Source organism: Drosophila busckii, chromosome X (genome assembly GCF_011750605.1).
Source record: "Drosophila busckii strain San Diego stock center, stock number 13000-0081.31 chromosome X, ASM1175060v1, whole genome shotgun sequence".
NCBI classification, from domain to species: domain Eukaryota; kingdom Metazoa; phylum Arthropoda; class Insecta; order Diptera; family Drosophilidae; genus Drosophila; species Drosophila busckii.
The window spans coordinates 18,127,056-18,151,761 of NC_046608.1; the positions used below are offsets into that span (position 1 = coordinate 18,127,056).

Genomic DNA, 24,706 nt, shown 5'->3' on the forward strand with positions numbered 1-24,706 from the left:
GATATATTATATTGATGCTTACTAACTTTCTCTCTCTCTCTTGCACTCTCTTTCTCTCTCTCTCTCTCTCTCACGCAGCAAAAGGCAAGCGTGCGATTCGTCGTTGTTCGTTGTCGTTCCATGTCTCGATGTCGTTAATGTGGATGAGCAGTGGATGTGTCGAGCGTTGTTGCCGGTGGCCAAAAGCAATTGCCAACATTATTCAGTTGAATTCAACGCTGTGAGCAACACACGACGCTGTTAGCAGCGCCGATGGAAACCGCGTCGCGACGCAGCGGCAACGGCAGCAGCGGCAGCGACAACAACAACAGCAACAGCAACAAAATAAAAACAAATCTTTATTGTACATATGCAACAATCAACAATCAACAAGAGACAACAACAAAATAGTTGCCAAGCAGTCAAAAAGTTTTATTAACAACACATTTGTGATAAACCAGAGAGAGAGACAACAAACAAACAAATAAATAAACAAATAACAACTTGTAGACGCGAGTGTCCAAAAAAACATTTATATATACAATATATACAATAAAAAAAAACAAAACATTTAAAAAAAAAAACTTCATCAAAGTCCAACTAATGCAACGCGTAGGCCTTCAACTGTGATTTACAAATATAAATAAAAAAAAAAAAAACTTTTGAGAAAAATATTACAACAAGCTACGTAATTTAATTTTTTTGTTTTATATTTTTGTGATTTAAATTTTAATTTGTTGTGCTCTTCAAAAAAAACAAAACAAAACAAAACTGTGCGTGCTTCATACAGCTAAAAATTAATTAATTTAAATATATCGATATATATTATAAATATAAAGCCATGTTCAACTCAAATATACCGGCAACGGCGCTGCTCAGCATTGAGGGCAGCGGCTTGGTGGGCGGCCATACGCCCAAAACGCCAGAGATTCTCAATTCGCTGATCGCCATGACAAATCCAATGGATAATTATAATTTTAATGCCTCCGGCAATTGCAGTGCGGCCAGCACGCCCGTCGTTACCGTACGCAACTTTTGCGGTAATCCCAATGGACAGGTGCGTCGCTTGCTTATTTCATTATATTACGCATACGCCAGCGTGGCGCTGCAATTAAATAACATTATACTAATGTTTTGCTCTCGCTTTTGCAGTCGCAGGATAGCAGTCATTCCAGTTGCTCCGCATCGCCACTCGACTCGCCAGCGGGCACGGCAACCACGCCCAGTGTACAACAGGTGAGTGGGAGCCTCAAAATGGCAGCCCAAATAGTTACAAAAATATTTAAAAATCAAGCAAAGTAGTTTCGAGTGCTTTAAAAAAAATTGCCAACACTATTTGCTAACAATTAAATCAATAGCAGTTGCTGAAATCTTAAATTTTCTTTAAAATTTGTTGCTAAATATCAAACAATAACAGAAATATTCAAAGCAAAATTTGCTGTTATTAATAAATATTGAAAAAAATATAAAAGCTTTTAAATAAAGTAATTTATTCCTTGAATAAGAAAATTAAGCTTTCGTTACTTTTTGTTTAATCAATTAAATTTGTTTTAACTTATTTTTCAAATAATAAAATTTTTAAAATATTTAAAAAAATATATAAGCTATTAAATAAAGTAAATTATGCTTTGAAAGTAAATTATTCCATTTATATTTGTTTTTAAATATTTCTCAAATAATAAAATTTATGAAATATTTCATTTATTGCTAAATATTTATTGCTGTAAATCCCCTTTGCTCATTTGCTTTACATTTTCCACTTGCGTTTTCAATTGACGCTTCCAATTTCTTGTCTGGTTTTCACTTTCAATGTTCAATATTCGCTTTGGCATGCAAAAAACTCTTGACCACAGCAAATTGCATTGAAGCACGCCCACGCCCATGCCCACGCCCACGCCCCAACTGACGACAATATGCAAGTTGCCCACGCATTTAATGCGAATCTCTGCCACAGCGTCTCGAGTGCTTTGGCACAACAAAAACCAAAAAAAAAAAACAAAAACGGACGGTCAAGTGTTTGCATTGCGCTTCGCTTTGGCTGCGCGTTTCGCTTTTTTATGTGGGCGTCCCAGTTGACACTTTGGATGAGCGCAGGCGACGCAGATGCGACGACAATTTGATGCTCTAACTGAAAGATTTAGTAGCAGCAATGAATTAAAAATCAAATTCATTTTAAATCAAAAATAAAATTCAAAGCATCAAAATTGCAGCAGCTTTTCCAATAAAAAAAAACTTATTTCAACTATTAGCGCTTAATTTTTGGCTTAATCAAAGCTGCAGCTTAATTAATTGCAGTAACAATTTATAAAACAATAAAAGCAGCTTAAAATTTAAATAAACAAATCTATAGAAAATTCATGCATAGTTAAAAAACTAGCGTAATAAATATTGTGCCTTAGAGTTTAAGAGCAGTGAACAACATTTTAATAACAAAAATACACAAATTAGTTAAATGACTTAAAAAAAAAATCATCGATGCGCAGAAACAAATTTTTGTTAACCATAAGAGCACTTAAAAAAAAACTTTCAAAAATAAAATTCACAAAAAAAATTCTAAATATATAAAAAAATAAAACTAGCTTTAGCTGCTTTTATATTTATTCAAATATACGCGTGTGTGTGTGTGTGTGCTGCATCTCATATCTGACTGACATTGGCCTTAATGAGGCGCCTAGCTAACTGACTGTTTAGGTGGGGGCGTGTGTAATCCAGGGGGGGTGGGGGGTGACCAGCAAGTGCATCTTTGGTGTTGCGGGTGCATGCAGCACATTTGCCAAAGCGGCAATTAAAAGCAAATGTAGCTCGCTCTCGCTCTCGCTCTCACTTATTCATTCTCGCTCTGTCAGTTTGTTGTGCAATGCGCTGCCGGCTGCGCATCCAACAGATACTTAGATACACGCGTTCTTGCCATTGCACTAATTGCCAGGTGTCAGTCGCTCTCTCTCTCTCTCTCTCTCTCTCACTCTCACACGCTCAGTCAGTCAGACTGTCTGTTATGTGTGATTTATGATTATTACTTCAAACGAATTTATAGACATTGAACCGAGCCGCGAAAAGTTTTTTAATTGCCAAACAGTCAACATTGTTTCAAGTGCAATAATATTTTGAACACTTCCCCCCCCCCCCAATTTGTTTTCGAACAAATTTCACATAAATTGTTCAACACACACAAGCGAAGTTTACGGCTTATTCTTTAGTCAAATTAATTTTTGTATTTTACGCAAATATTTGCGCACATGTTTAACATTTTTATTTGCAAATGTGTTCAAAAATGGCGAATATTGAATTTCGGCAAGCCAATTCGATTTTTTGCATACACTACATGGCAATCGATTGTGGCAGCTAATAAGCTCAACAGTTTGTATGTAGAGTATGCGAATTTGAGTGTTTTTTTTTGGCAAAGCAATAAAGTAAATGTACTAAAAAATACAAAACTAAAATTTTATGACAGCAAAAAAAACTACAGCGAATGAGTCAACATTTGCATATATATAATTTATATATGTGCATAAATTAAAAAATATTTATTACAAAAAATATATATGCATATATATTTTAAAACTTAAATTTTGTTTAAATTTAAATTAACAAACTATTAGCTGATGGCAATTTAAACGCTAATAGATAATAAAATAAATTAGCTATTTATTAAAATAACTTTAAATTTGCTTTAAATTTTTCAAATTTCAATTAAAAAATGTTTATTACAAAATTAAATTGAAAACGTTTAAATAAAAATTATCAAATTATTTCCATTAAACGCTAATAGATAAAAAATAAAATAAATAGCTAATTTATTTAAATTTGGTTTTAAATTTCAATTAAAAAATGTTTAATACAAAATTAAATTAAAAAAAAATTAAACTAAAATTAACAAATTATTTTCTTACGATTGCTATTAAACGCTAAAAGATAATAAAATAAAATAAATGCATAAATTATATTTTTAAAATTTGCTTAAAATATTTTTCAAATTTTAATAAGGGCGACAATATAAAAATAAATTTATATTTTGTTATGTTTTGTTAAATTTTTCTAAGCAATTTAAAGCTTAAATTTATTTAAAATGTATGGCGATATTTCATTTTTTAAGGAAATTTTGTACAGCTTTTTTGAAATATGCAGACGCATTTTTTACAGCAACATAAAAATTGTTGCGTTTGCGTTATATGCTTCATTTGCAGTTTGAAATGTGGATGCGTCTGTTGCCACAGAGAGCGAGAGCGAGAGCGCGTTGCACAACAATTGAAGCAAAAGTAGCGAAAAATAAAAAGAAGTCTCTATGGCAAGTCAAAAATTCGTTTTCGCTGCTGACCATATGGTCGCTCCATTGAATTGAATCTCCCAAGCCAAGTCGTTGGCGCATGCGATTATTATGATTTCTCTACACCCACCCCTCCCCACACTGCCCCCAGTCTGCGCTGCTTTTTTTTTTGGGAAATAAAATTTATTTATCTGGTTTTTGGGTCAATAAATAAAAAGGCAGCGTGCCTAAAATTTAAATGAAACAGCAGCAGCAGCAGCAGCAACAACAACATGCAACAAGTTGGAAATAAAGGGCGCGTTCAGGGGCTGGGCCTGAGGCCTGCGGAGACAGCAGCAGCGTCTGTTTGTTTTTTGTTGTTTTTGTGGGGCAAATGGGGCGCGGGCATTTGTCAGTGGCATCTGAACAATTTCTCGAGCTGACAACAAAAACTTTAGACGGCTTGCCACTGACACTTGAATGAGCTGTCATTGAGCAGCAGCAGCGCCAGTGGCAGTTGCAAGGGCGGGGCGTCAGTCAGTCAGTGGCGATTTAAAGCGATAACGAGACAAACATAAACAAGTTGAAAATGTTGTGTGTACAATCTCAGTTTCAATTTAATGCAATTTATAGCAAGTTGCAACTAAGTGGGGCAGACGTCTCTCTCTCTCTCGCTCTCGCTCTCGCTCTCTTTCTGTTATTTGCATTTGCTTAAATGAAAGTTGACAACGACCATCTGTTCGCAGCTTTTTACGCGTCTGTGGCCCACCCACCGCCAGCACTTGTTGCCACTTTGCTTGCCCATTTGTGTTGCATGCCACACAACTTGTGTACGTTGGCCTTGCGCGCTGCATTGTGCTGCTTAGGGCGTGGCAGACTTAAATATTTTATAAGTTAACACACAAAATGGCACAAAGCCAACTTAAGCATACACTTTGTACTAAAATTTAATTGCTTAAAGAGCAGAGCAAAGCTTAAGCATTGAAAGTATACAAAAAAATAAAGCTAAAGTCAACTTAAGCATACACTTTGTTTACAAAAGTAGCAGCAAGTTAAAAATAAATGACATATAAAGCAAAAAAATTGTGTGCAGCCAACTTTGCGCTACGCTTTTGACGTTTTGTGTAATAAATTTACATATCTAAAATTGCTGCATGCTGCTGCTTAACTAGAAGTAGCTAGTGCAACAAATTGGTAGCTCTAGCTGCTGTAAGTTGTAAGTTTTGCGCGCTCATACAGTCAGCGAAAAAACGAAACAACGCAGTTTGACTTGCTGCACAAACTTAAACTACCCTAAGATTTTTTTCTTATAAAAAAACAAAGTGTATAATGTATAAAAAGGCCTTTTTTGTTGAAATCAAGTTGACGTAAATCAACAACAAAAAGCAAAGCCGCGCTAAAGTCAGATAAGAATCAGTGCCAAAAAGTAAAATAACCAAATTCCAAAACTCTCGAACCCAAAACCCAACCCAACTTCATATTAAAAAAAAGTTCTGCTGTCTACAAAGGGCCCAAGTTGTTTACCTGAGTGTCTCACTCTCTTTCTCTTTCGCACACTTTGAACGTTGCTTGTTGAAAAGTTCTTGTTGACCTTGTTGACTGGCAAATGGGTCAATTGACTGAGCTGCGCTTCCAGCTGCGCGCCACGTCTCGCTGACTGCTGCGACTTATGCAACATGTGGGGCTATGTGGCATGCTGCCTTCTTTGGTTGCTGCCACCAAGTTGGGCTATTGGTGACAAACCGCTTTGCCGACTTTAGCGCTTTTCGCTGTTTGTGGCTGTTTGAAGGACGCGCTACTAATCAATTGACTTTATTTTACTATATTGCAGACCTGTTCGCAGCTGATCAAGGCGGGCCTAAAGCTGTCCATACAAAGCAAACGCAAGTTGTCCACCTGCGATTCGAGCAGCGGCAGCGAGCAGCCCAACTCGAAGTGCTCGCGTCGCGGCGACGAGGACTGCGATGAGAGCAGCGACGATGACAGCGAAACGAAATCAGTGCCCAAGGGACTAACGCCCGAGGATGAAGATCGACGTCGGCGACGACGTGAGCGCAACAAAATTGCTGCAACCAAATGTCGCATGAAGAAGCGCGAGCGTACACAGAATTTGATTAAAGAGTCCGAAGTGCTGGACACACAAAATGTGGACCTGAAGAGTCAAGTGCGCACCTTGGAAACGGAGCGGCGGCAATTGCTCGAAATGTTGCAGGCACATGCGCCCAGTTGTCTAAAGCGTGGCGGCTGTCAGTTGCCCTCAAAGCTGTTGCAGTCACCAGCGCATAAATATTTGGCAGATCTAGAGCTGGACGACAGCAGCAGCAGCAGCAATACGCAACAGCAGCAGCAACAGCAACAGCAGCAGCAACAACAACAGCAGCAGCAGCAGCGCAGCATGCAGAGCATACCATCGATGTCGACATTTAAATTTGGCAGCAAGGCAGCAATGGCAGCAGCGCTGGCAGCAGCACGCGTGCAACAGCAGCAGCAACAGCAGCAGCAGCAGCAGCAACAGTTGCCAAATGGTTATTGCAAACCATCGCCAAGTCCACAGGAGTTTGAGCATGCGGGCTATCTAAGCTCACCAACGCAGCAGCAACAAGCAACACTACAACCCGCCAGTAACAACAACAACAGCAGCAATAGCAACAGCGACAGCAGCAACAATTTAATTGTTAGCCAACAACAAATATCAGACTATGTGCCCAATTGTGAGGGTTTAAGTTTAGCGCTCAACAGCAGCAGCAGCAACAACAACAACAACAACAACAGCAGCAGCAACAGCAGCAGCAACAACAACAACGAGCTGAACAACAACAACAACAATGTTGTTGTTACACTGCCGCCTGCGACCACGCCCACCAGCGCTATAGAATTTGTTAAGAACGAGCTCGTCGATTCGCAGTCGCCTTACACTTCCGCTTTGAGTGCTGAGCGTTTCCTCTTCGATGGCTTTCCGGATATCAAACATGCAGTCAGTGTGCATCCCAGCAGCCTCAACAACATGACCAGTCTGGCTGCTGTGCACAACAACAACAATAACAACAATAATAACAATCATTTGCTGGACTTTCATAATGGGCATAGCATGGCCGCCAGCATGATGACGCCTTGCTATGAGGAGGAGCAACTGTTGCTGATGAAAAACAATTGCTATACAAATGATTTGCTATCGCAGCTAACCGATGATGCTGCAGATTTCGTTGATCTGGATACGGGTGCAGCAGCATTTATAACAAATGGCGGCTGCCTGGCGTGAGATCAAGCCGTTGCTGCCCAGCAGCAGCAGCAACAGCAGCAGCAGCAGCAGCAGCAGCAGCAACAACAATTGCTGTCTGTCGAGACGGAGACGCAGCTGGAGCTGGAGCAAGTGGATCCGGCCTGGGCAAATGTGGACTACTGGTGTTGAGCTCGTCGCCGCCGCCGCCGTCTGTACTTTCAACTTGTACTCATTACGCTAAGTTGTGTGCAAGCTGCGCCCCCAAGCAAGCGACCACGCCCACACATACAAAAAACACACACACAGAGACCCCAAACAATAAGTTCAAGTTATATATCCAAGCTCTTCCATTGCCAGCAATAGCCTCGAATTCAAACTCTCTCTAACTCTCACTCCCTCTCTCTCTCTCACTCACTCTCTCTCTCTCTCTCTCTAACGCTCTGTGTGTCTTTTGTCTGGCTTGTGTCGCTTGCTTTGCAGCTTTGACTACCTCATATATTTTGATTTAACTTTAACTTAACATTAAACGTCGCTTTGTTATTAATTTCTTAATATTTTTTTTTTGCTCTCGTTTGTACATAACCTTACTTTTTTTTTTGTATATTTTTCGATAACATTCCGATAACAACAATTGTGCATATTGTTGGCAGTCACATCCGCATCAGTAATTATTAATTTTAATTTGTTTGGCTTTCAATTTGTAATTCATTTGAGATTTTAAATTTTAAAACCATGCGATATGATGACCTTTGATATTTAATATTTGTGTGTGTTTAATACTATATACTATATATAACTATAAATATATATATATTTTTTTTTTGGTACTTAGTCTTTAGTCAGTGATAAAAACTTATTCTAAAAACTAACAAAAAACTAAAATTGCAAGCCTCTGTTAAGAAGAAGAAGAAGCACAATTGTAAGCTGTTGCCTTAAAAATAATTATTCAAAAACACACTTAACTTGTAGTCGCTAAGTTTGTTAACATTTTTTTGCATACAAAACAAAAACTAAATGTGCTCTTAAATTTATATAAAAAATACAAAAAAAAAAAAATCAAATCAAATTGCCTTAAACAAAAGTAAAATAAAAAATAAACGTTTTTTATCGTTTATTGCAAAAGCAAATTATTTACAAACATTTTATATTAATAAACTAAATGTCAAAAAAAAAAAAACAAAAATCTTGTGAAAAAAAATATTTGTGTGTGTTTACCGCTTGATATAGAAAACAACAAAATTTAATACATATACATATATTTTCAAATATATGTGCATTTATGCAATATATTTATTTGTGTGTGTGTTTATAATAATCAATAAATAATAATAATGTTTATATATTGTAAACAGCTGTGAACACCAAAAAGTGGCCTAAACGATTGAAAAAAAAAAACGAAAGAGAGAACATCCAAGTGCTTTGTTAATAACAAATACAACTTTTTTTTTTTGTCAATATATAAATATGCAAAATAACTAATTAAATGAACAAAATGAATTGCCTCGATTTGTACTAAAGATTTAATATATATATACAACAAAAAACTATTAAATATACAAATATATAATTATATACTTATAGCATAGTAAGCACTGCTTTGTAGTTCAACCTCACCCTGCCCGCCTGAACAACCCCCTTAAAAGCATAAAATAAATACCATGTTGACCATTTAAAAAGTGCCTAACCTTAAATCCAAAAAACAAGCCTTAAACGCTGATTAAAATTATTACAAGCAGCTTCCAAGAAAAAAAAAATTAATATATATATGCAAAAAAACAAAAATTTGAACTCAGGTTAAATTGTATGTGTATTTTTCTGGCTAATAATATATATTGATGTATGTTTATTGGCAGCAACAAACAAAATTATTATTAAAAGAATAATTAATTGTTAAACATATACAAAAAAAAAAAATTCATACTATGCAATCAATGTTAAAATTTATACTAAGCAACAAAAAGTGTAAAAATGTTATTATTATTTTTGTTACAATTTTTTTTTAGAGTTATGAACTGCAGCTGATAAAAAAAATATTTAAAATAAAATAAATATATATCTAAACATAGTTGTTCTCTCGCTCTAACTCTTTCACTATCACTATCTCTCTCGCTCTCACTCTCATTTGTAAATTTGTGCATTGTTCTCTCAGTTGTCTTTCAGTAGTGGCGCATGTTCTATCAAAAATCCTTTTATCCCGAGCATTATCTCTATATGTTTATACGCTTAGCTTTTAGTTTTAGGTTATAACAATAACAAAATTGTTTATGAGCAAACAAAATGCGCTACGAAGTACCTGTCAAATGTTATTGCATATTTAATACAACTAATACTATATAAACAAATTCAGCTGCAGACATAACTTTTCAGTTTCCAACAACAAAAACTCCCAAAACAGAAACTCCCAGAAAATGTGCTAAAAACAAAAATCAATTAACAAAAGTATTATTTATATATTTTTGACAGGCGCAAAAATATATGCAAATTTTATTTTTATAATTTTTAAGGCACATTAATTTTTAAGTTCGAACTCACACACACACACACACACACACACAAACAAATTAAAATTAAATTGTTTAAATTTAGTTTTTTGTTTGTTTAATAAGCATATTGAATATGCGCACTTGTTATTAAAATTTAAGTAACATTAAATTAAATATTTGCAATAACTATTTTTATTTCAAGCACAAATGAGAGGCACACTGTATCAACTAAAAGCCAAACAACGACAACACACACACACACACGCACACTAACACACACACACACAGCTAACTGTCTAAACGCTTTTAATATAAACAAAACAAAAAAAAAATGTACCACAAGTAAAATTTAAAAAAAAAACACAAACTTAAATTGAAATATTTGTATTATGTATGTAATTTATTATGCTACTTTTAAAAAAAAATTAAAAAAAAAACATTGTTTTGTTGCTGCTTGTGTTTCTAATTTCTCTTTTTTTTTTTGTTTTTAATATTTAAGCAGCTAAAAATATAAATTTTAAACAATATACATATTATAATTTTGACAATTTAAGGAAAATTGTTTTTTTTTAAATTATGATTAAACATAAAATTAAAAAAACAATGTAAAATTTATTTAAAAACTAAAAAGAAAAAAAAACAAAAAAAAAAACACAACAGACAAAAGCAAAAAAAGTGTAAAAAATAAATGTTCTGCTTCAAAATCGAAAAACGTAAAAAATGAAATGTGCGTACTTAATGCAAGGGGGTGGTGGTGGGTGGGGTGGGGTGGTGGGGCTAAACTAGATTGCCTCGACTGTCCAGCAGTTACTCATCGCTGCTGTCTTCGATCTCGCGGCTCGGCTCAATTGTTTATGCACAATTATTGTTGTTCTTGGCGCGTGTCTTGGCGTAGGCGTGGGACACACACAGTGGCTGCTGCAGCGAGAGGGGGGGGCGGGGCGAACAGCTCAATTGCCACTGCGTCTATAAAAAGCAAATGACATCATAAGCACGAGAGACTGCGACACTATTAAAGCTTAGACGATTAGCTCGCTATCGCTCGCTCTTTCGCTCCACTCTCTATCTCGCTCTCTGTTATGCATAATGCGCTTAGAGAGTTGAAGGCTTGGGCGACGCTTTCGGCGTTTCGCTTATGATTAATGCGCCGACCACTGGCACTGGCCGTGATTAATGCTAAATTGCTTTATTGAATGTCATAACAGTAATTGAAACATGCTAAAATCCTTCTAAATGCAAATTTCTGCTGCAGTTAAATAATCAATGTGTCATACTTAAACTGCGATCGCGCGCAGCTAAACAAATTGCAATGACTACTCAGTGGGTCACAACAATCGGAGCGGCAATTGCAACAGAAATAGAAATAGCAGCAACTACAGTGAGCGCTGGAAAAGCTGCGCTGCAATGAGCTTATCGATGCATTAATTATATGCCAAGAAATTAGAGAGTTACTTCTATCGATACTATCGATTCCAAATAAAATAGTTTAAAAATTTCATATGCAAAATTAAATACCAGTAACATAAAAATTTCGCATAAATAAAATAGCATAAAGTACAGTGGTAACAAAACTAAATAAGCCACAAATGCAATCGATACATTTTAAAATTTGCAATAAATCTAAAAAACTTACATAATAATTAAATTAGCTAACAAGCTTAAATTAGTGAGCTAAAAAAATGCAATGTGCTGAGCTAAGCTACAAACTTATCGATACTATCGATACATTTGCATTTGCATATTGCTAGCAAACTTAATAAATTTAAACTATTGATTTTTGAAGTATGCTTGTAATAGAATTTGTGATTGAAATTAAATCCCTGCTCAACTGATAAGAGGCCCTTTCAATTTGGATGCTTAACTACTCAAGTAGTGTTTCCTAATTGTCGTCATACACTTTTGCTCAAGTTCTTCTTCCGCTGAGTGCAATTTTAAGATAGCCAATGGAATGCTGAATGCTCCAATGGCTCTACTATCATCTCAAGTGGGCCTAGGCCTAGGCTAAGGAGAGCAGCAGAGGCGTGTGTATGTGACGCTCGCTGATAACTGATAGCGTTAGCTTAGTTATATAGATTGCCCAAGTGAGCAAATCTCTATATAAAGCACTCGTAAGTCTGCTAAGTCTATTGATGTGTGCGTGTGTGTGTGTGTGTGTGTGTGTGGAGAACGTCATAAGCCAACTAAAGAATGGTTACAATATGCCATAAGCCATGCTATATACTAACTTACATACCGTCCGAAAAAACAAAACTGAAATCAGTGTCGTGATAAATTATAGCATTTAATCGTATAAAATATCGGTCATAAATAACAAAACGCATTATCATTGAACGTACTATTAGCAATCACAGTGATACACACACGCACACACATACATAGAAATATACATAGACAAACTTCTCTCTAGCCTGTGTGTATTTTTAGTCGTGCGTTAAGTGAAAAATTATGCCACCTTAGCAATAATAAAAACAACAACAATAACAATAACAAGTTGGCCAACAACAAGTGCAATTGTGATAAATGGGCTTGTCTTGCGGCCGGCCAAAAAGGCTCAAGATTAGCTATGACCAATAATAAAATCACAATGGTCTTTCCCTGTCTCTCGCTGTTTATGCGAAGGTCAGTTTAGAAAATTGAAAAAAATTGTAACTAGTACAAAAATTAATAAATAAATCAATAAAAAATAAATAGAACTTACCTAGCATAAGCTAGCCCATATAGCTAGAGTGACAACCTGTAAAAGAAAGAAAGAAAGCTAAAATTAATTACCGTTAATTATAAAATCCTATGTATAATATTTTATTATATATTTTTTATATACAAACTTATTGAATTTATTTATTTATATAAATCTATTTTTATTATATAAATTATATTTACAGAATTTATTTAACCAAAAAATTTAAAAATTTGAGGATCTATAGTAAAATTTCAATAAAAAGGAAATTTTATATAGCTGATATTTTATATAATTTATTAACCAATAAAGCTTTATAAATCTTGCGTATCATATTTTATTGCTTCCAGTATATAGCAAATTCATATTTATGCATAAATTATTTTCTTTTTATTTATTTCTTAAATTGACAATTAAAAATGTAAGTCAATTTGCAAGTACTTTTAATTTATTATTATATTAAATCAATTTTTAAGTATTGATTATTTTTGTTATTTTTATAAATTACTTGTCATATTTATCATATTTATATGTTTTTCTCGAACAAATTCAATTCTAGTACTTAAATTAAATTGCATAGTCAGCGCTAATTACTGCACACATCTTGGCGCACACAGTTTATGACAATAGCTATCTTTAACTATAACTATGATAGCATCCAATGTATATTTAACTCAATTATAAGCCAAAGCGATGGGCACAGCAGCTGAAGCGTTGCAACATTTGGCGCAACAAATGGGATGTGACGGCCAACAGCACGCGGAACGTTTAGCAGGCGGCACTCTGATTGTTGCCCCAAGGTGTTGCAGCAGGTGGTGCGGGTGGGTGGGGCGGTGGCGTTGCTGCACTTTCTTAATTTTAGTTGTGACACAAACATAAAAATTTTTTGCACAGCGCATTGTGTTTGGCCGTCAATCATTGTCAGTTTGTTGGCTGCTGGCTGGCTGGTTGAGTCAAGCATTCAATCAAGGTGCAGCAGCCTATGCTGCTGCATTTTGGCCCGTTGCAGTGGCTTAAGGTCAGCCTGGCCAACATTGCGTATGAGTAATGGTGGTGCGCATATTTATCTCGCTGTGTTGTGTGCTTATGCATTTATTTATGTTTTGCATTTATGTTTATGTTTATGGCGTATATCTCTCTCTATCTGGCTAATTGTGCCACTGTGCGCCCACGCAACAAATGTTGGCTGTACTATAAGCTCAAAATTGAATTTCGTTGAACAATAATAATACAGCGCCATTTTGTCATTAATATTATTATTATTATTCTAAGGCGAGTCAACAGCGTGCGCGCTGCTCAGTTGGGAGTCTGCGCTGACGCATATCAAACGACCGGAGCCTTAAAAGATTTAGCATTTAGAAACGATTTAATACTGCACATGACTAATTGGCAATCAATCAATGTTTGGCATTACTGAGCAAGCAGTGCAGCTAACACAAAACAAAAAAAAATACAATACAAAAGTTATAAATTTAAGCAGCTACAAGTATTTAAAATATTTTACGTTCTTATTTACATAACGGAGAGCCTTGTTTATTACTCATGGCTTCGGTTTTTTTTTTTGTTTTGCTTATACTACGACGTTGCGAATGATTGATATGCTGATTGGCTTATTCACAGCGCTATTTTAGTGGTTTACGCAATTTGTAAGACAAGTTTTAAATTTAAGCGGGCTTGCAGTGTTGCCAAAAGCTTAACTTTAGTTGGGCAGCCATAAAATTTGAACCAGCAGAGCCGCTTATTACTCCTACTAAGCGTGACTGAACCGCTTGCCAGCAGCTGCGAAACTAAAATTTGAATTGGCGCCAACAGCAAAGTCGTTCGCTTTAGTATGTTGGATGATACTTGCAAACTTTTAAATTTGAGCTGGCGCCAAGCGCTAAATCGTTGGTGGATGATAGCTGCAAGCGCTAAAATTTGAATTGGCGCCAACAGCTGTCGTTCGATTCATTGTGCTGGATGATACTTGCAAACTTAAACAACACACTGTCATTCAAGCGTTGCTTTATATTTATGCTGCTGGCGCAACAAGTTAAGTTCAATTTTGAATGTAAGCAATTAATTAATTATTTGGCGCGCTATGTTTTCGCCACGCAAAGCGCTGCCAGCGCCAACTGCGCAGGACTTTGGCTTTCCCTATACGCCATATGAAATACAAGCGCAATTAATGCAGGAACTCTTTCTGGTGCTGGAGCGCAAGCAAATTGGCATCTTTGAAAGTCCCACAGGCACGGGTAAGTCATTGACGCTAACTTGTGGCGCTCTGACTTGGCTGCAGCAGCATGAGCAGCTGGTCAGAGCGGAGCTAATGCAGCGCATTGAACAAGTGCAGGCGGAGTTGGAGCTGCTGGAGCGCGAAAGTGCGCAGGCGACGGATTGGATAACGGCGCAAAGTGAAACGCAAAGTCAGCGACAGGAGCTGCAGCAGCTGCAGCGACTACGCAGCTTGCTGCAGGAAAAAGAGCAGCAGCTGCAGCAAATGCGTGAGCGAAGAAAAACGCAGCGCAGAGCAGCGCGCAAAGCGCAGCAGCTGCTGACTGAGCACATAGCAGAGGAAGCAACGCCTGAGCTGGACTCAGACGACGACGACGACGACGAGGAGCAGCAGGCGCAAACTGAGCTTGAGCAGCAGCAGCCGGAACGCTTTCGGGATGTGCAAATTTTTTATTGCAGTCGCACGCATTCGCAGCTAACGCAAATTGTCAGCGAACTGCGCAAGACGCCGCATGGCAAAAATGTGCGCTGCGTCTGCCTCGGCTCACGCCAGCAGCTGTGCGTGAATGCGCAAGTGCGTCGACTAAACAGCGTAGCGCTAATGAATGAACGCTGCTTGGATATGGCGCGTGCTAAGGCAGCGCCGGCGCAGCCCAACAAGAAGCCGCGTCTTGCCGCTACAGCGTTGAAGCTAAGCCGCTGTAGCTTCAAGTCCAGCGTGCCACTGCAGCAGCTGCAAGATGCGCTGCTCTGTGAGCCGCTGGACATTGAGGAGCTGGCACAAGAGGGCGCAAGCTGTGGCGGCTGCGCTTATTACGCTTCGCGGCAAGCGCAGCCGCAGGCGCAGCTTGTGCTGCTGCCCTATGCGCTGCTGCTGCAGCGTTCGGCACGCGAGCAGCTGGGACTGCAGCTAAGCGGCGCTGTTATAATCATAGATGAGGCACACAATCTGCTGGACACAATTGCGCAGCTGCATAGCGCCGAGCTGAACGTGGAGCAACTGCAGCTGGCGCGTGAGCAGCTCAGCGGCTACAAGCAGCGCTATGTGCAGCGTCTAAGCAGCGCAAATTTGCTGCGCCTCAATCAACTGCTGTTTGTAGTGCGGCGTCTGCTGCAGCTGCTGGAATCCTCGCAAGCGTCGCGACTGCTGCGCACTTATGAGCTAACAGCTGAAGGAGATTTCTTCAATATCGATTTGGTTGCATTGCTGCAATTCTGTGAGCGCACACGCTTTGCTCAGAAGCTGCAAGGATATGCCAAGCAGCTGCAATCGGAGCCACAGCCAAGCGAGAATCGTGCGCCGCCGCTAACGCTGCTGCAACGTTTGGCCACGCAGCATCAGCAGCGTCTCGAACACACAAAGAAGCGCAAGCTGGAGACAGAGCAGCAAGCAGCGCCGCCGCCTGCAGTGCGGCAGCCTTTGTTGCCTTCACCTTTGCGCCCGCTGCTTGCATTTCTGAGCACGCTCACCAGCGCCGCTGCTGATGGACGCGTCTTGTTGCAACCTGCAGCTGGCAGCTTCAAGTATCTGCTGCTTAATCCTGCCGAGCATTTCGCTGATATACTTAGCCAAGCGCGTGCTGTAAGTAGCAAGACCAACTTCAATTCCATCTACTTTTTAAACAATTTTCACTCCTAATCCTTACCAGCTCATCATAGCTGGCGGCACCATGCAGCCCACGCAAGAGCTCACAGCTCAGCTATTCCAAGCGTGTCCTGAGCGCATTGTGCAACGCTTCTATAGCCATGTAGTGCCAGCGGATGCAGTGCTGCCATTTGTTGTGCCCACTGGTCCCACAGGCGCGTCGCTTTGCTTTAACTACGCGCAACGTGCTACGCCCGCTATGGTAAGCGCCGCCAGCTGCAGCTCCAGCTCCAGCTCATATAATTAATTTTAGTCTACTTGCAGCTGCAGGAGCTGTCCATGTTGCTGCAGAATCTTTGCAACGTGCTGCCCGCTGGCGTTGTTTGCTTTCTGCCCTCCTATGGCTATCTGGACACTGTTTATGCTCAACTGGAGCGCAGCGGCGTGCTGGCGCGCATTGCTCAGCGTAAACGCATTTTTCGCGAGTCAGCTGGTCAAGCTGTGGAGCAGCTGCTGCAGCAATATGCTGACGCCATTCAGGACTCCAGTGGCGCTTTGCTCTTGAGCGTCGTAGGCGGCAAACTTAGCGAAGGCCTCAACTTTGCTGATAATTTGGGACGTGGCGTCATTGTTGTTGGTCTGCCCTATCCCAATCGCAATTCTCCAGAGCTGCAGGAGCGCATGCGCCATTTGGATGCCACTTTGGCTGCCGGCGCTGGCTCCGAGTATTATGAGAATCTTTGCATGAAGGCAGTGAATCAATGCATTGGACGCTCGGTGCGTCATATAAGAGATTATGCCTGCGTCTATTTGCTGGATGAGCGCTATGCCAGCGCCAAGATTCAGCAGAAGCTGCCCGCCTGGATAGCGCATCAGTTAGTCGTAGCCAGCGGCGGATTTGGCAACGTCCAAGCAAGCACAGTGCGTTTTTTCAAGTCAAAACAAACTTAACAAACTCGTAATGTTTAATTTCTAAATGTTAAAAGTTTATGTTCCTTCAAGTATTTTGTAGCTCTAATTAGTTGCCAACCAAATTCGCTGTACCTTGTATTCCTTCAATTTAAGTTTATCGAATTGTATATTTTTTTTAAATCTGAATTCTTAAGTATTTTGTTTGTTCATATATTTTCAAACATTTTTGTTAACCAGCACTATTATTTTGTAATTTAAGACTCAAAACGAATTTATTTTTAATTTCAAATGCCTCAACTTAATTATTTGCTCAGCTAATTCGAATATTTTTGCTTATTGCTTAATTCTTTTCGAATTAGAATTGAATATTTGTATTATATTTTGTATTTTTGTATACTAGAATTAATTAATTTTGTATGCCTTCAAATTATGTATTTCTTTAATTTAAGTTTATGAATATCTTTTAACGTTTCCCAAAATGTTCCTTTTATTGAGATTTTATGTAGCTCGAATATCGTTCTAATTAGAACTAAGACCCAGTACCTTGAGATTTTATCTACCCTATTTTTGTTTTTCTAAAATATACAAATTTTTTAGTAACTAGTTTTAGAATAGAAATTAATTTAAATAAATTAATTTTGCATACAAAAGTTCGATTCCAATTGTAGAAAATTGATTCAACATATTGTTGATATTATTGTTGTTGTATTTGTTGATAGCCTGGAAAGTCCATCCAGATACCAGTCTGCACCCATTTAAGAAAAACTACACTTTGTTTGAATTGGTTAACTGATTCTGTATTTAACAACTTTAAAAATTTGAATAACAAAAAATTCTAGCTTTGGATGTTTTTGTATGGAAGTTTGCGCGTTGATGGGCGTGGCATTTGTTATGTAGAACTACTATCCAACTTTCTTGAGTATTGTGCAAACAATAGATTGTATAACGGGAAATTGCAGCATTGCATATCATTGCGTTGCCAATTGGATAATGTTGAATATTTGATTTCTAGTTCCTTCATCGTCTCATAGGCGAGCGATGATTTATTAGCGAATATGGTGACAATGAATTTGCCGGGTTTAAATGTTTTGATAACCTGATTGATAAGTTTCGTATAGTTATCAAGAGCGACATTGCTTTCGAAACTGACGTAGCTGAATTTTTCTTCAGGCGTTATATGTATGGTCATGTATTCGCCACGCTCGTTGATGCCATTCATGGAATAGCCACATGGATCAAACAAGAAGTCATCGATGAGCATATCGGGCAATATTTGTTCTATACCCGTCGCTATGGTTGCCTCTTGGCCGGTGGTGTATTTAGTTTTGCTAAAGCAATCCATAATTTCCGTATCTAGATTTTGCATAAGTATTTCGATAGTTTGATCTGGCTCGGCACTATCCTTAACAATCGCTTCCTCAACTATAACATCAGATAAGGCTTTTACTTCGGGTTTGCTAAATGTATATAGATACCAGCATTCCTGATTAATGGAACCGAGACAATACGATCGACCCTCCGGGAATAAAGTATCTAGATAATGCACTTCTTCGTAGAAGCCACGATGCGGTGCGTTTTGAACTTCCGGCTTGGTAAAGTTCTTGCGGGAGTAAAATATATCGGTTATAACGGTATATCCCTGCTCTGCTGCCAGCTTCAATAGCTGATCGAGGCACTTCAATGGCGTCGTCGTGCCACATGTTTTCAATATCCATCTCCGACGGGAGACGAACATGCTGCTCTCGCTCAGCAGGAAGGCATCGATGAGGTCGTTTTTTTTAAAGCTTATTATCTCGCATTTCACGTGGCCCAGCAGGTTCTCCCAATCTGAACGGCTTATGTTGCGCAGGTCACCGGTTCCGGTTGAACTTTCGGCAAACCACACTTCCAATAGTTTCTCAACACCTTCGAAAAAGTAGACATCGTTCTCCTCCTCCGCCATGCTTATCAGCGAGATTAGATTGATACGGACCAGACCAGAAAGAACGTCTAACCGTTTTGACTGCAAAACGTAATATAAAAAAATAAAAAAGCACAAAAGCAAAACAAAGCGGGCTAAAGAGAGCAAAAGAAGCAAAAGAATAGAGGGAGCGATAACATTACGCGGCTTGTGGGGGCTGAACGATAAGCTTATCGATGGTTTAGCATCGTTTAAGTTTGCTAAACAGTTATAACTAATAATTAATATTAATGCATATATATACACACATAGGTGGACATATATGATTTGCACCCAAGAATTCGACAGCTACAATTAATATAAATATAATATTATTTTTAGCTTAACTTGTATAAAAATAGAACAAGGATTTAATAATTAATTCATTTAAAAATTTAAAATTAATAATTATAAAAAAATTTATGTCTTAACTTTTTCCACATTTAATCGATTAATCCGTCGATTATCGATAGTATTGCCTTGACACCTTTAAGTTCTAACCCGGTAATGTTTGATTTGTAAAGATTACGAGTATATAATATATTATAATTAACTTATATAATTGCCTATTGATTATGGAAATTCAGATTAAAGTATTTTTTATTATTTTTCATTAAAAAAAAAAACAGTTCTTCTAAAAAGATTCTCTATATTATTATAAACTGTTTAGTAAACAAATTAAGAGCACTTGATCCAAGCGGTTAACAAGTTTGGGCGGGTGGAAGGAACAGTTGGAAATGTAACTAACAATTTTAATCCTTGAACTTGTTGAGAATGATGTCCTGATAGAAGGGCATGCAATTCATGCGGACATTGAGCCGCGCGCAGAGCAAGAAGATGCCCGACAGCTTGCGATGTATGGAGTAGATCTCCTCAGGCGGTGGGCACAAGCGCTGGGCGACCATGGTGGGCACCAAGGCGGCGAGACGCTCCGTTGTATTCTGTTTGCCGAAATCAAAGTCGCCGTTGTAGCGAAAGATCTCGCCAAGAATCATGACAGCATCAACATGAGCCTGCTCCATATGTTTGCTCTCATAGCCGGTGAGGAAACCCATTTGCCGGGACATGTCCAGCACGCCCTGGCGATTGTTCTCAGCAGCGCTAATGATGACCTGGCGATAGTTGCGTATGAACTCGTGTTTGTAGAAACGCGTGGAGCCAAAGTCAATGAGCATGAGCCGGCGACTGGGCGCATCGTAGAGGAAATTGCTCCAATTGGGATCCGTTTGCATGCACTCGATCTCGAAAAGCTCGCGCAGGCAAAGCTTCAATACCGAAGCGGCAATATGCTGACGATGCTCGTAGCTAAGCTCAAAGCATTTGTCCAGCGGCACGCCAGGCACAAATTCGGTGGTGAGCACGCTCGAGGTGGTAAACTCACGCACCACTTTGGGCACATAATACTCTGGATAGGGTGCAATCATTTCGCGAAACTTTTCCGTATATTCCGCCTCGCGTGCATAGTCCACCTCCCACTGCAGCTCGCGCTTCGCTACACGCACCACATTGTCAATGAAGAAGCCTTGGGGAAAGACATCCCATACTTTGAGCATGCCGACCAGATTATCGATGTCGCTCTCAATGCTTTGAGCTACACCAGGATATTGTATTTTAATGGCCACATCCATGCCATTCAGCAGCGTGGCACGATGCACTTGTCCAATGGATGCAGCGGCAAAGGGTTTGTCATCAAATGACTGCAAGCCCTGACGCCAATCCGGTCCCAGTTGTGTGTTCATCACACGCTCCACCTGCCAGTCGGGCATATAGTCGGCAGCCTGACGCACACGCTCGAAAGCTTTGGCCAGCTGTGGCGACACTACATTCGAGTCTTGTATGCTAAGTATCTGGCCAATCTTGAGCGCTGCGCCGCGCACTTTGCATAACGTATCGACAATGCGTTCCGCATTGGCAGGACTAAGAAAAGCCTCGCGCATATTGGTGGCGCCGCCCAGACCCAAAGCGCCTTTGGTTAGCTCGTTGATGGTGCCAATGCCCAGGCCAGCAAAGAGACCACCAAAGCTGGCCATGCGTCCCAAACGTGACGAAGGCACGCGACGTTGTTTGGCCACCTTGCTCAGCTCCTGCACAGCGGGTTTGCTCTCAACGTCCGGAGCAGCAGCAGCAGCAGCAGCAGCAGCTATAAATAATTATTTTTATTATTATTTTACTCTAGCTGCAGCCATTTGTTTCTACCTTTAGGTGTTGCTGTTGTTGTTGCTTTTGTGCTGCCACCTGCCACAAAGCGCATTACATCATCCACATACTGCGTATCCTTGGCCATAATGCCCTCGGAGAACTTCTGCTCCGGCGCCTGATCCAGCTGCACTTCACTGCTTTTGGTATGGGCTGTGCGTAGACTTACATTGCGATTCTTATTGCGCTTGGACAGTATTTCCTCAAACTCTTGCAGCGTTATCGAGGATATATCCAAGTTGGCTGCATCTGCTGCCTCCAGCTGCGCACGCGCAGCGCTTACACCTGACGGCGTCATAGCTGCTGCTCCAGTTGCGCCAGTTGCTTGGCCTGATGTGGCTGCCTGCATTATGCTTAATTCACGTGGAAATTTCGTTTCGAGCAGCTGACAAATTCCTTTGGCTACGACGTAGCTACGTTCGCCTGTTTCCTGCAGCAGCTCTTGTAGTTTCTTTAGCTCCTCGCTGGGCTGTGCGTTGCGTACTGCTTGCGCCGTTTGATTCACATTCTCTGTAAGCAGTTCGCGCACACTTGAGTTGCTCCATAGATGCTTAGTCAGCGCCAGATGCTCGCGTCCGCACGCCTCCGCAACTATTTGCAGACCCCGCAGCACGCCGAGCACATCTTGCGCCGAGCGTGCCATCATCACACGTTTGACCAGTTTGCGTGGGTTGGATATGTTGTTTTTAATATTTCTGCGCCGGCCCTCTCTATGGTATTTTTTGCTTTTCCGTGTCAACCTGCACTCGCTTGTTGTCTACATATGCATTTGATGCTTGACGCTCGTCGAAACTGTAAACCGTTACGTAAACATTTAAAAGACGAAAAAATTAAATAAAAACACGCACAAATTTGTTGCGAAATTCAAAACAGCTGTTTCAATCGGCAAGTAATCTGTAAGCCGGTTGGCAACGCCGCACAGCAAACAGTTGGCAACAATCGTTTTTTCATTTACTGCACTAATTATTAAGCACATAATTTAAATGTTTTAATTATGCTTCTAGAAAAAATAAAATAATTAGCAGCGCAAATTTAAATTGCAACTGCCAGTTGTGGCTATCGAAAAATAGCTAGATTTAGCTAGCAGCTGACTGCTAGCAGCGCAAATTCAAATTGTAACTTGTTATCGATAGAAAAAAGTTATATTTGGCTAGTTCTGTCGTTAAAATGTCTGCATTGCCAACACTGAAAAACAATGTGCGGCATTTTTTGTGCCATTGGCGCAGCAACTGAAGAAGTTTCTTGTCATTTACACAGTGCACTGCAAACTTTATTGCAAAATCGTGGACCCGATGTACAGCAACAGCTGTTAATTGACAATGTGCTGCTGGCGGGACATGTGCTGTGGCAACAAGGCGCCGCAGCACAGCCTCAGCCCATAGCAGAGCAACAGTTGGTGCTGCTCTTCAATGGCGATTTGTACAACTTGAATGAGTCTAAGCCGAAGGAGCAGGCGGATAGCGCTTGGTTGTTGCAACAGTTACTGCTATGTGCAGACGATGAAGCAATGCTGGCATTGCTTAGAGGATTAGAGGGACCTTACTGCTTAATTCTATACAATAGGTAAGTGTGGGTGCGAAAGAGAGAGCAAGTCAATTAAAGTCTCATGTTTGTTTTGTAGGCAAGAGCAGCTATTATACTTTTGTCGCGATGCACTGGGCAGAAATTCGCTAATCATAGAGCGGCAGCAACAGACGCTGAAGCTAATGAGCAGCTCGTACTTCGTGGCGGGACAGCAGAGCAAAGTGCTGGAGCTGCCGCCGCTGGGTTTATATAAGCTAAGCTTAAAAGAGCTGCACAAATGCAGCTTATACCCTTGGCAGCAGCTGCTGGAAACGCAGCAAACGCAGCTGCAGCTGCTCAACGAAGCTATGCAGTGGTGCATGCAGCTGGAGCAGCCTATAGCACCCAGTTGGCTGCAGCAAATAGAGCAAACCAAGCACGACTATGACTTTTATGAGCTGTGTGGGGGCGGACTGCAGCTGGAGCAGCTGCTGCTTGAGCCTGCAGTGGCAGCAACACTAGCAAAGCTGCATAAGCTGCTGCTGGCTTCAGTGCGCGAGCGTGTGCTGCAAACAGCGCCAGTCTGTCGCCATTGCCAGCAGCAGCGGCATTGTGAGCATGCCAAGCTGTCTATACTTTACTCTGGCGGCATTGACTGCAGCATTTTGGCGCTGCTGGCGCATCGTTTTGTGCCTGCGGCGCAGCCCATTGAGCTCATCAATGTGGCATTTGAGCGTGTGGGCGATGTGGCGCAGCAGAGCTGGCAGGTGCCGGATCGTCTGAGTGCGCAGCAAACTTTGCAGGAACTGCACAGAATTTGTCCAGAGCGCTGCTGGCAGCTGCTAGAAGTGAATGTAAGTCGCGAGGAGCTGCAGCAGCAGCTAAAGCAGCACATATGTCAGCTTATTTATCCGCTGCAAACGGTGCTGGATGAATCATTGGGCGCTGCCTTTTGGTTTGCTGCTGCTGCGCCGCAATCTCATGCACGCGTCGCTTTGCTTGGCAGCGGCGCTGATGAACTCTTTGGCGGCTATGTGCGTCATCGCAAAGCTTGGCGACGTGGCGGTGCCGAGCAGCTGCTGGCGGAGCTGGAGCATGATTGGCAGCGTATACCAGCGCGTAATCTAGCGCGTGATGATCGTGTTATTGCCGATTGTGGCAAAACGGCGCGTGCACCTTTCATAGAGGAGCACTTGGTGCACTTTGTGCGATCGCTGGCGCCCGCTCAACGTTGCTGCTTCACGCTGCCCGAGGGTGTAGGCGATAAGCTGCTGCTACGTCTCTATGGCTACAGCCTGGGGCTGCGTGATGCGGTGCAGCTCAAGAAACGCGCCATACAATTTGGTTCACGCATTGCGGACAAAAAGCAGCAGGCGAATGAAATTTCCACTTATTTAAAAATCACTTAACTTTTCAAATGTATGTTATGCATTTTGACAGTAAATTTTATTTGAATATTAACAATTAATTAATTGCAATTGCTTTTGTAAAGAACTGCAAAATTTGTTTTTTAAAGCTTTAACAATTACTAAGATCAACTGCAAATTTATTTTTATAGTTTTTCCCATATTTCCCATATTAACAAATTAATATCTAGCAAGGTGTAGCTTATTAATGATTTGCTTTTAATATGATATTTAAATTCCCTACTTATTTATGCTCTAAATATTTTGTATTAAATTACAAAAGTTTCTACATTTGTTTTAAAAAGCTTTCAATTAATTTATGATTTACTGATTTATTATAGCAAATTTG

General features: G+C 40.0%; 5 protein-coding genes and 1 long non-coding RNA gene across 6 annotated transcripts in view; 4 read left to right on the forward strand and 2 right to left on the reverse strand.

Moving 5' to 3' along the window:
- The window catches only part of LOC108606503, a 30,194-nt gene extending 29,848 nt beyond the window's left edge, over positions 1-346 (forward strand). Inside the window, exon 3 of the long non-coding RNA XR_001915455.1 lies at positions 79-346. This is a non-coding gene — a long non-coding RNA (uncharacterized LOC108606503). The remainder of the gene's footprint in view (positions 1-78) is intronic.
- Positions 347-770: 424 nt separating this feature from the next.
- On the forward strand, positions 771-7,969 carry LOC108607256 (activating transcription factor 3). The gene is given in 5 exon segments (XM_017997940.2): positions 771-1,036; positions 1,132-1,215; positions 6,054-6,565; positions 6,617-6,686; positions 6,732-7,969. Coding segments are annotated over 5 exon segments (1,782 nt in total). The 5' UTR covers positions 771-820; the 3' UTR covers positions 7,632-7,969.
- Positions 7,970-14,682: 6,713 nt separating this feature from the next.
- Positions 14,683-17,528, forward strand: LOC108604985 (ATP-dependent DNA helicase DDX11). The gene is made up of 3 exons (XM_017994555.1): positions 14,683-16,398; positions 16,466-16,663; positions 16,726-17,528. Exons 1-3 carry the CDS (start codon positions 14,683-14,685, stop codon positions 17,350-17,352), a joined length of 2,541 nt encoding a protein of 846 aa, XP_017850044.1. The 3' UTR covers positions 17,353-17,528.
- A 562-nt stretch (positions 17,529-18,090) lies between these two features.
- On the reverse strand, positions 18,091-19,360 carry LOC108605869 (S-adenosylmethionine decarboxylase proenzyme). The gene has a single exon (XM_017995682.2). The coding sequence runs from the start codon at positions 19,253-19,255 to the stop codon at positions 18,203-18,205; it is 1,053 nt and encodes a 350-aa protein (XP_017851171.1). The 5' UTR covers positions 19,256-19,360; the 3' UTR covers positions 18,091-18,202.
- A 527-nt stretch (positions 19,361-19,887) lies between these two features.
- On the reverse strand, positions 19,888-22,226 carry LOC108605566 (atypical kinase COQ8B, mitochondrial). The gene is made up of 2 exons (XM_017995333.2): positions 21,449-22,226; positions 19,888-21,392 (listed from the first exon to the last, which is right to left on the reverse strand). The coding sequence occupies exons 1-2, from the start codon at positions 22,092-22,094 to the stop codon at positions 20,005-20,007; spliced, it is 2,034 nt and encodes a 677-aa protein (XP_017850822.1). The 5' UTR covers positions 22,095-22,226; the 3' UTR covers positions 19,888-20,004.
- A 417-nt stretch (positions 22,227-22,643) lies between these two features.
- Positions 22,644-24,360, forward strand: LOC108604986 (asparagine synthetase domain-containing protein CG17486). The gene is made up of 2 exons (XM_017994556.1): positions 22,644-23,011; positions 23,070-24,360. Exons 1-2 carry the CDS (start codon positions 22,644-22,646, stop codon positions 24,358-24,360), a joined length of 1,659 nt encoding a protein of 552 aa, XP_017850045.1.
- The last annotated feature ends 346 nt before the right edge of the window (positions 24,361-24,706 follow it).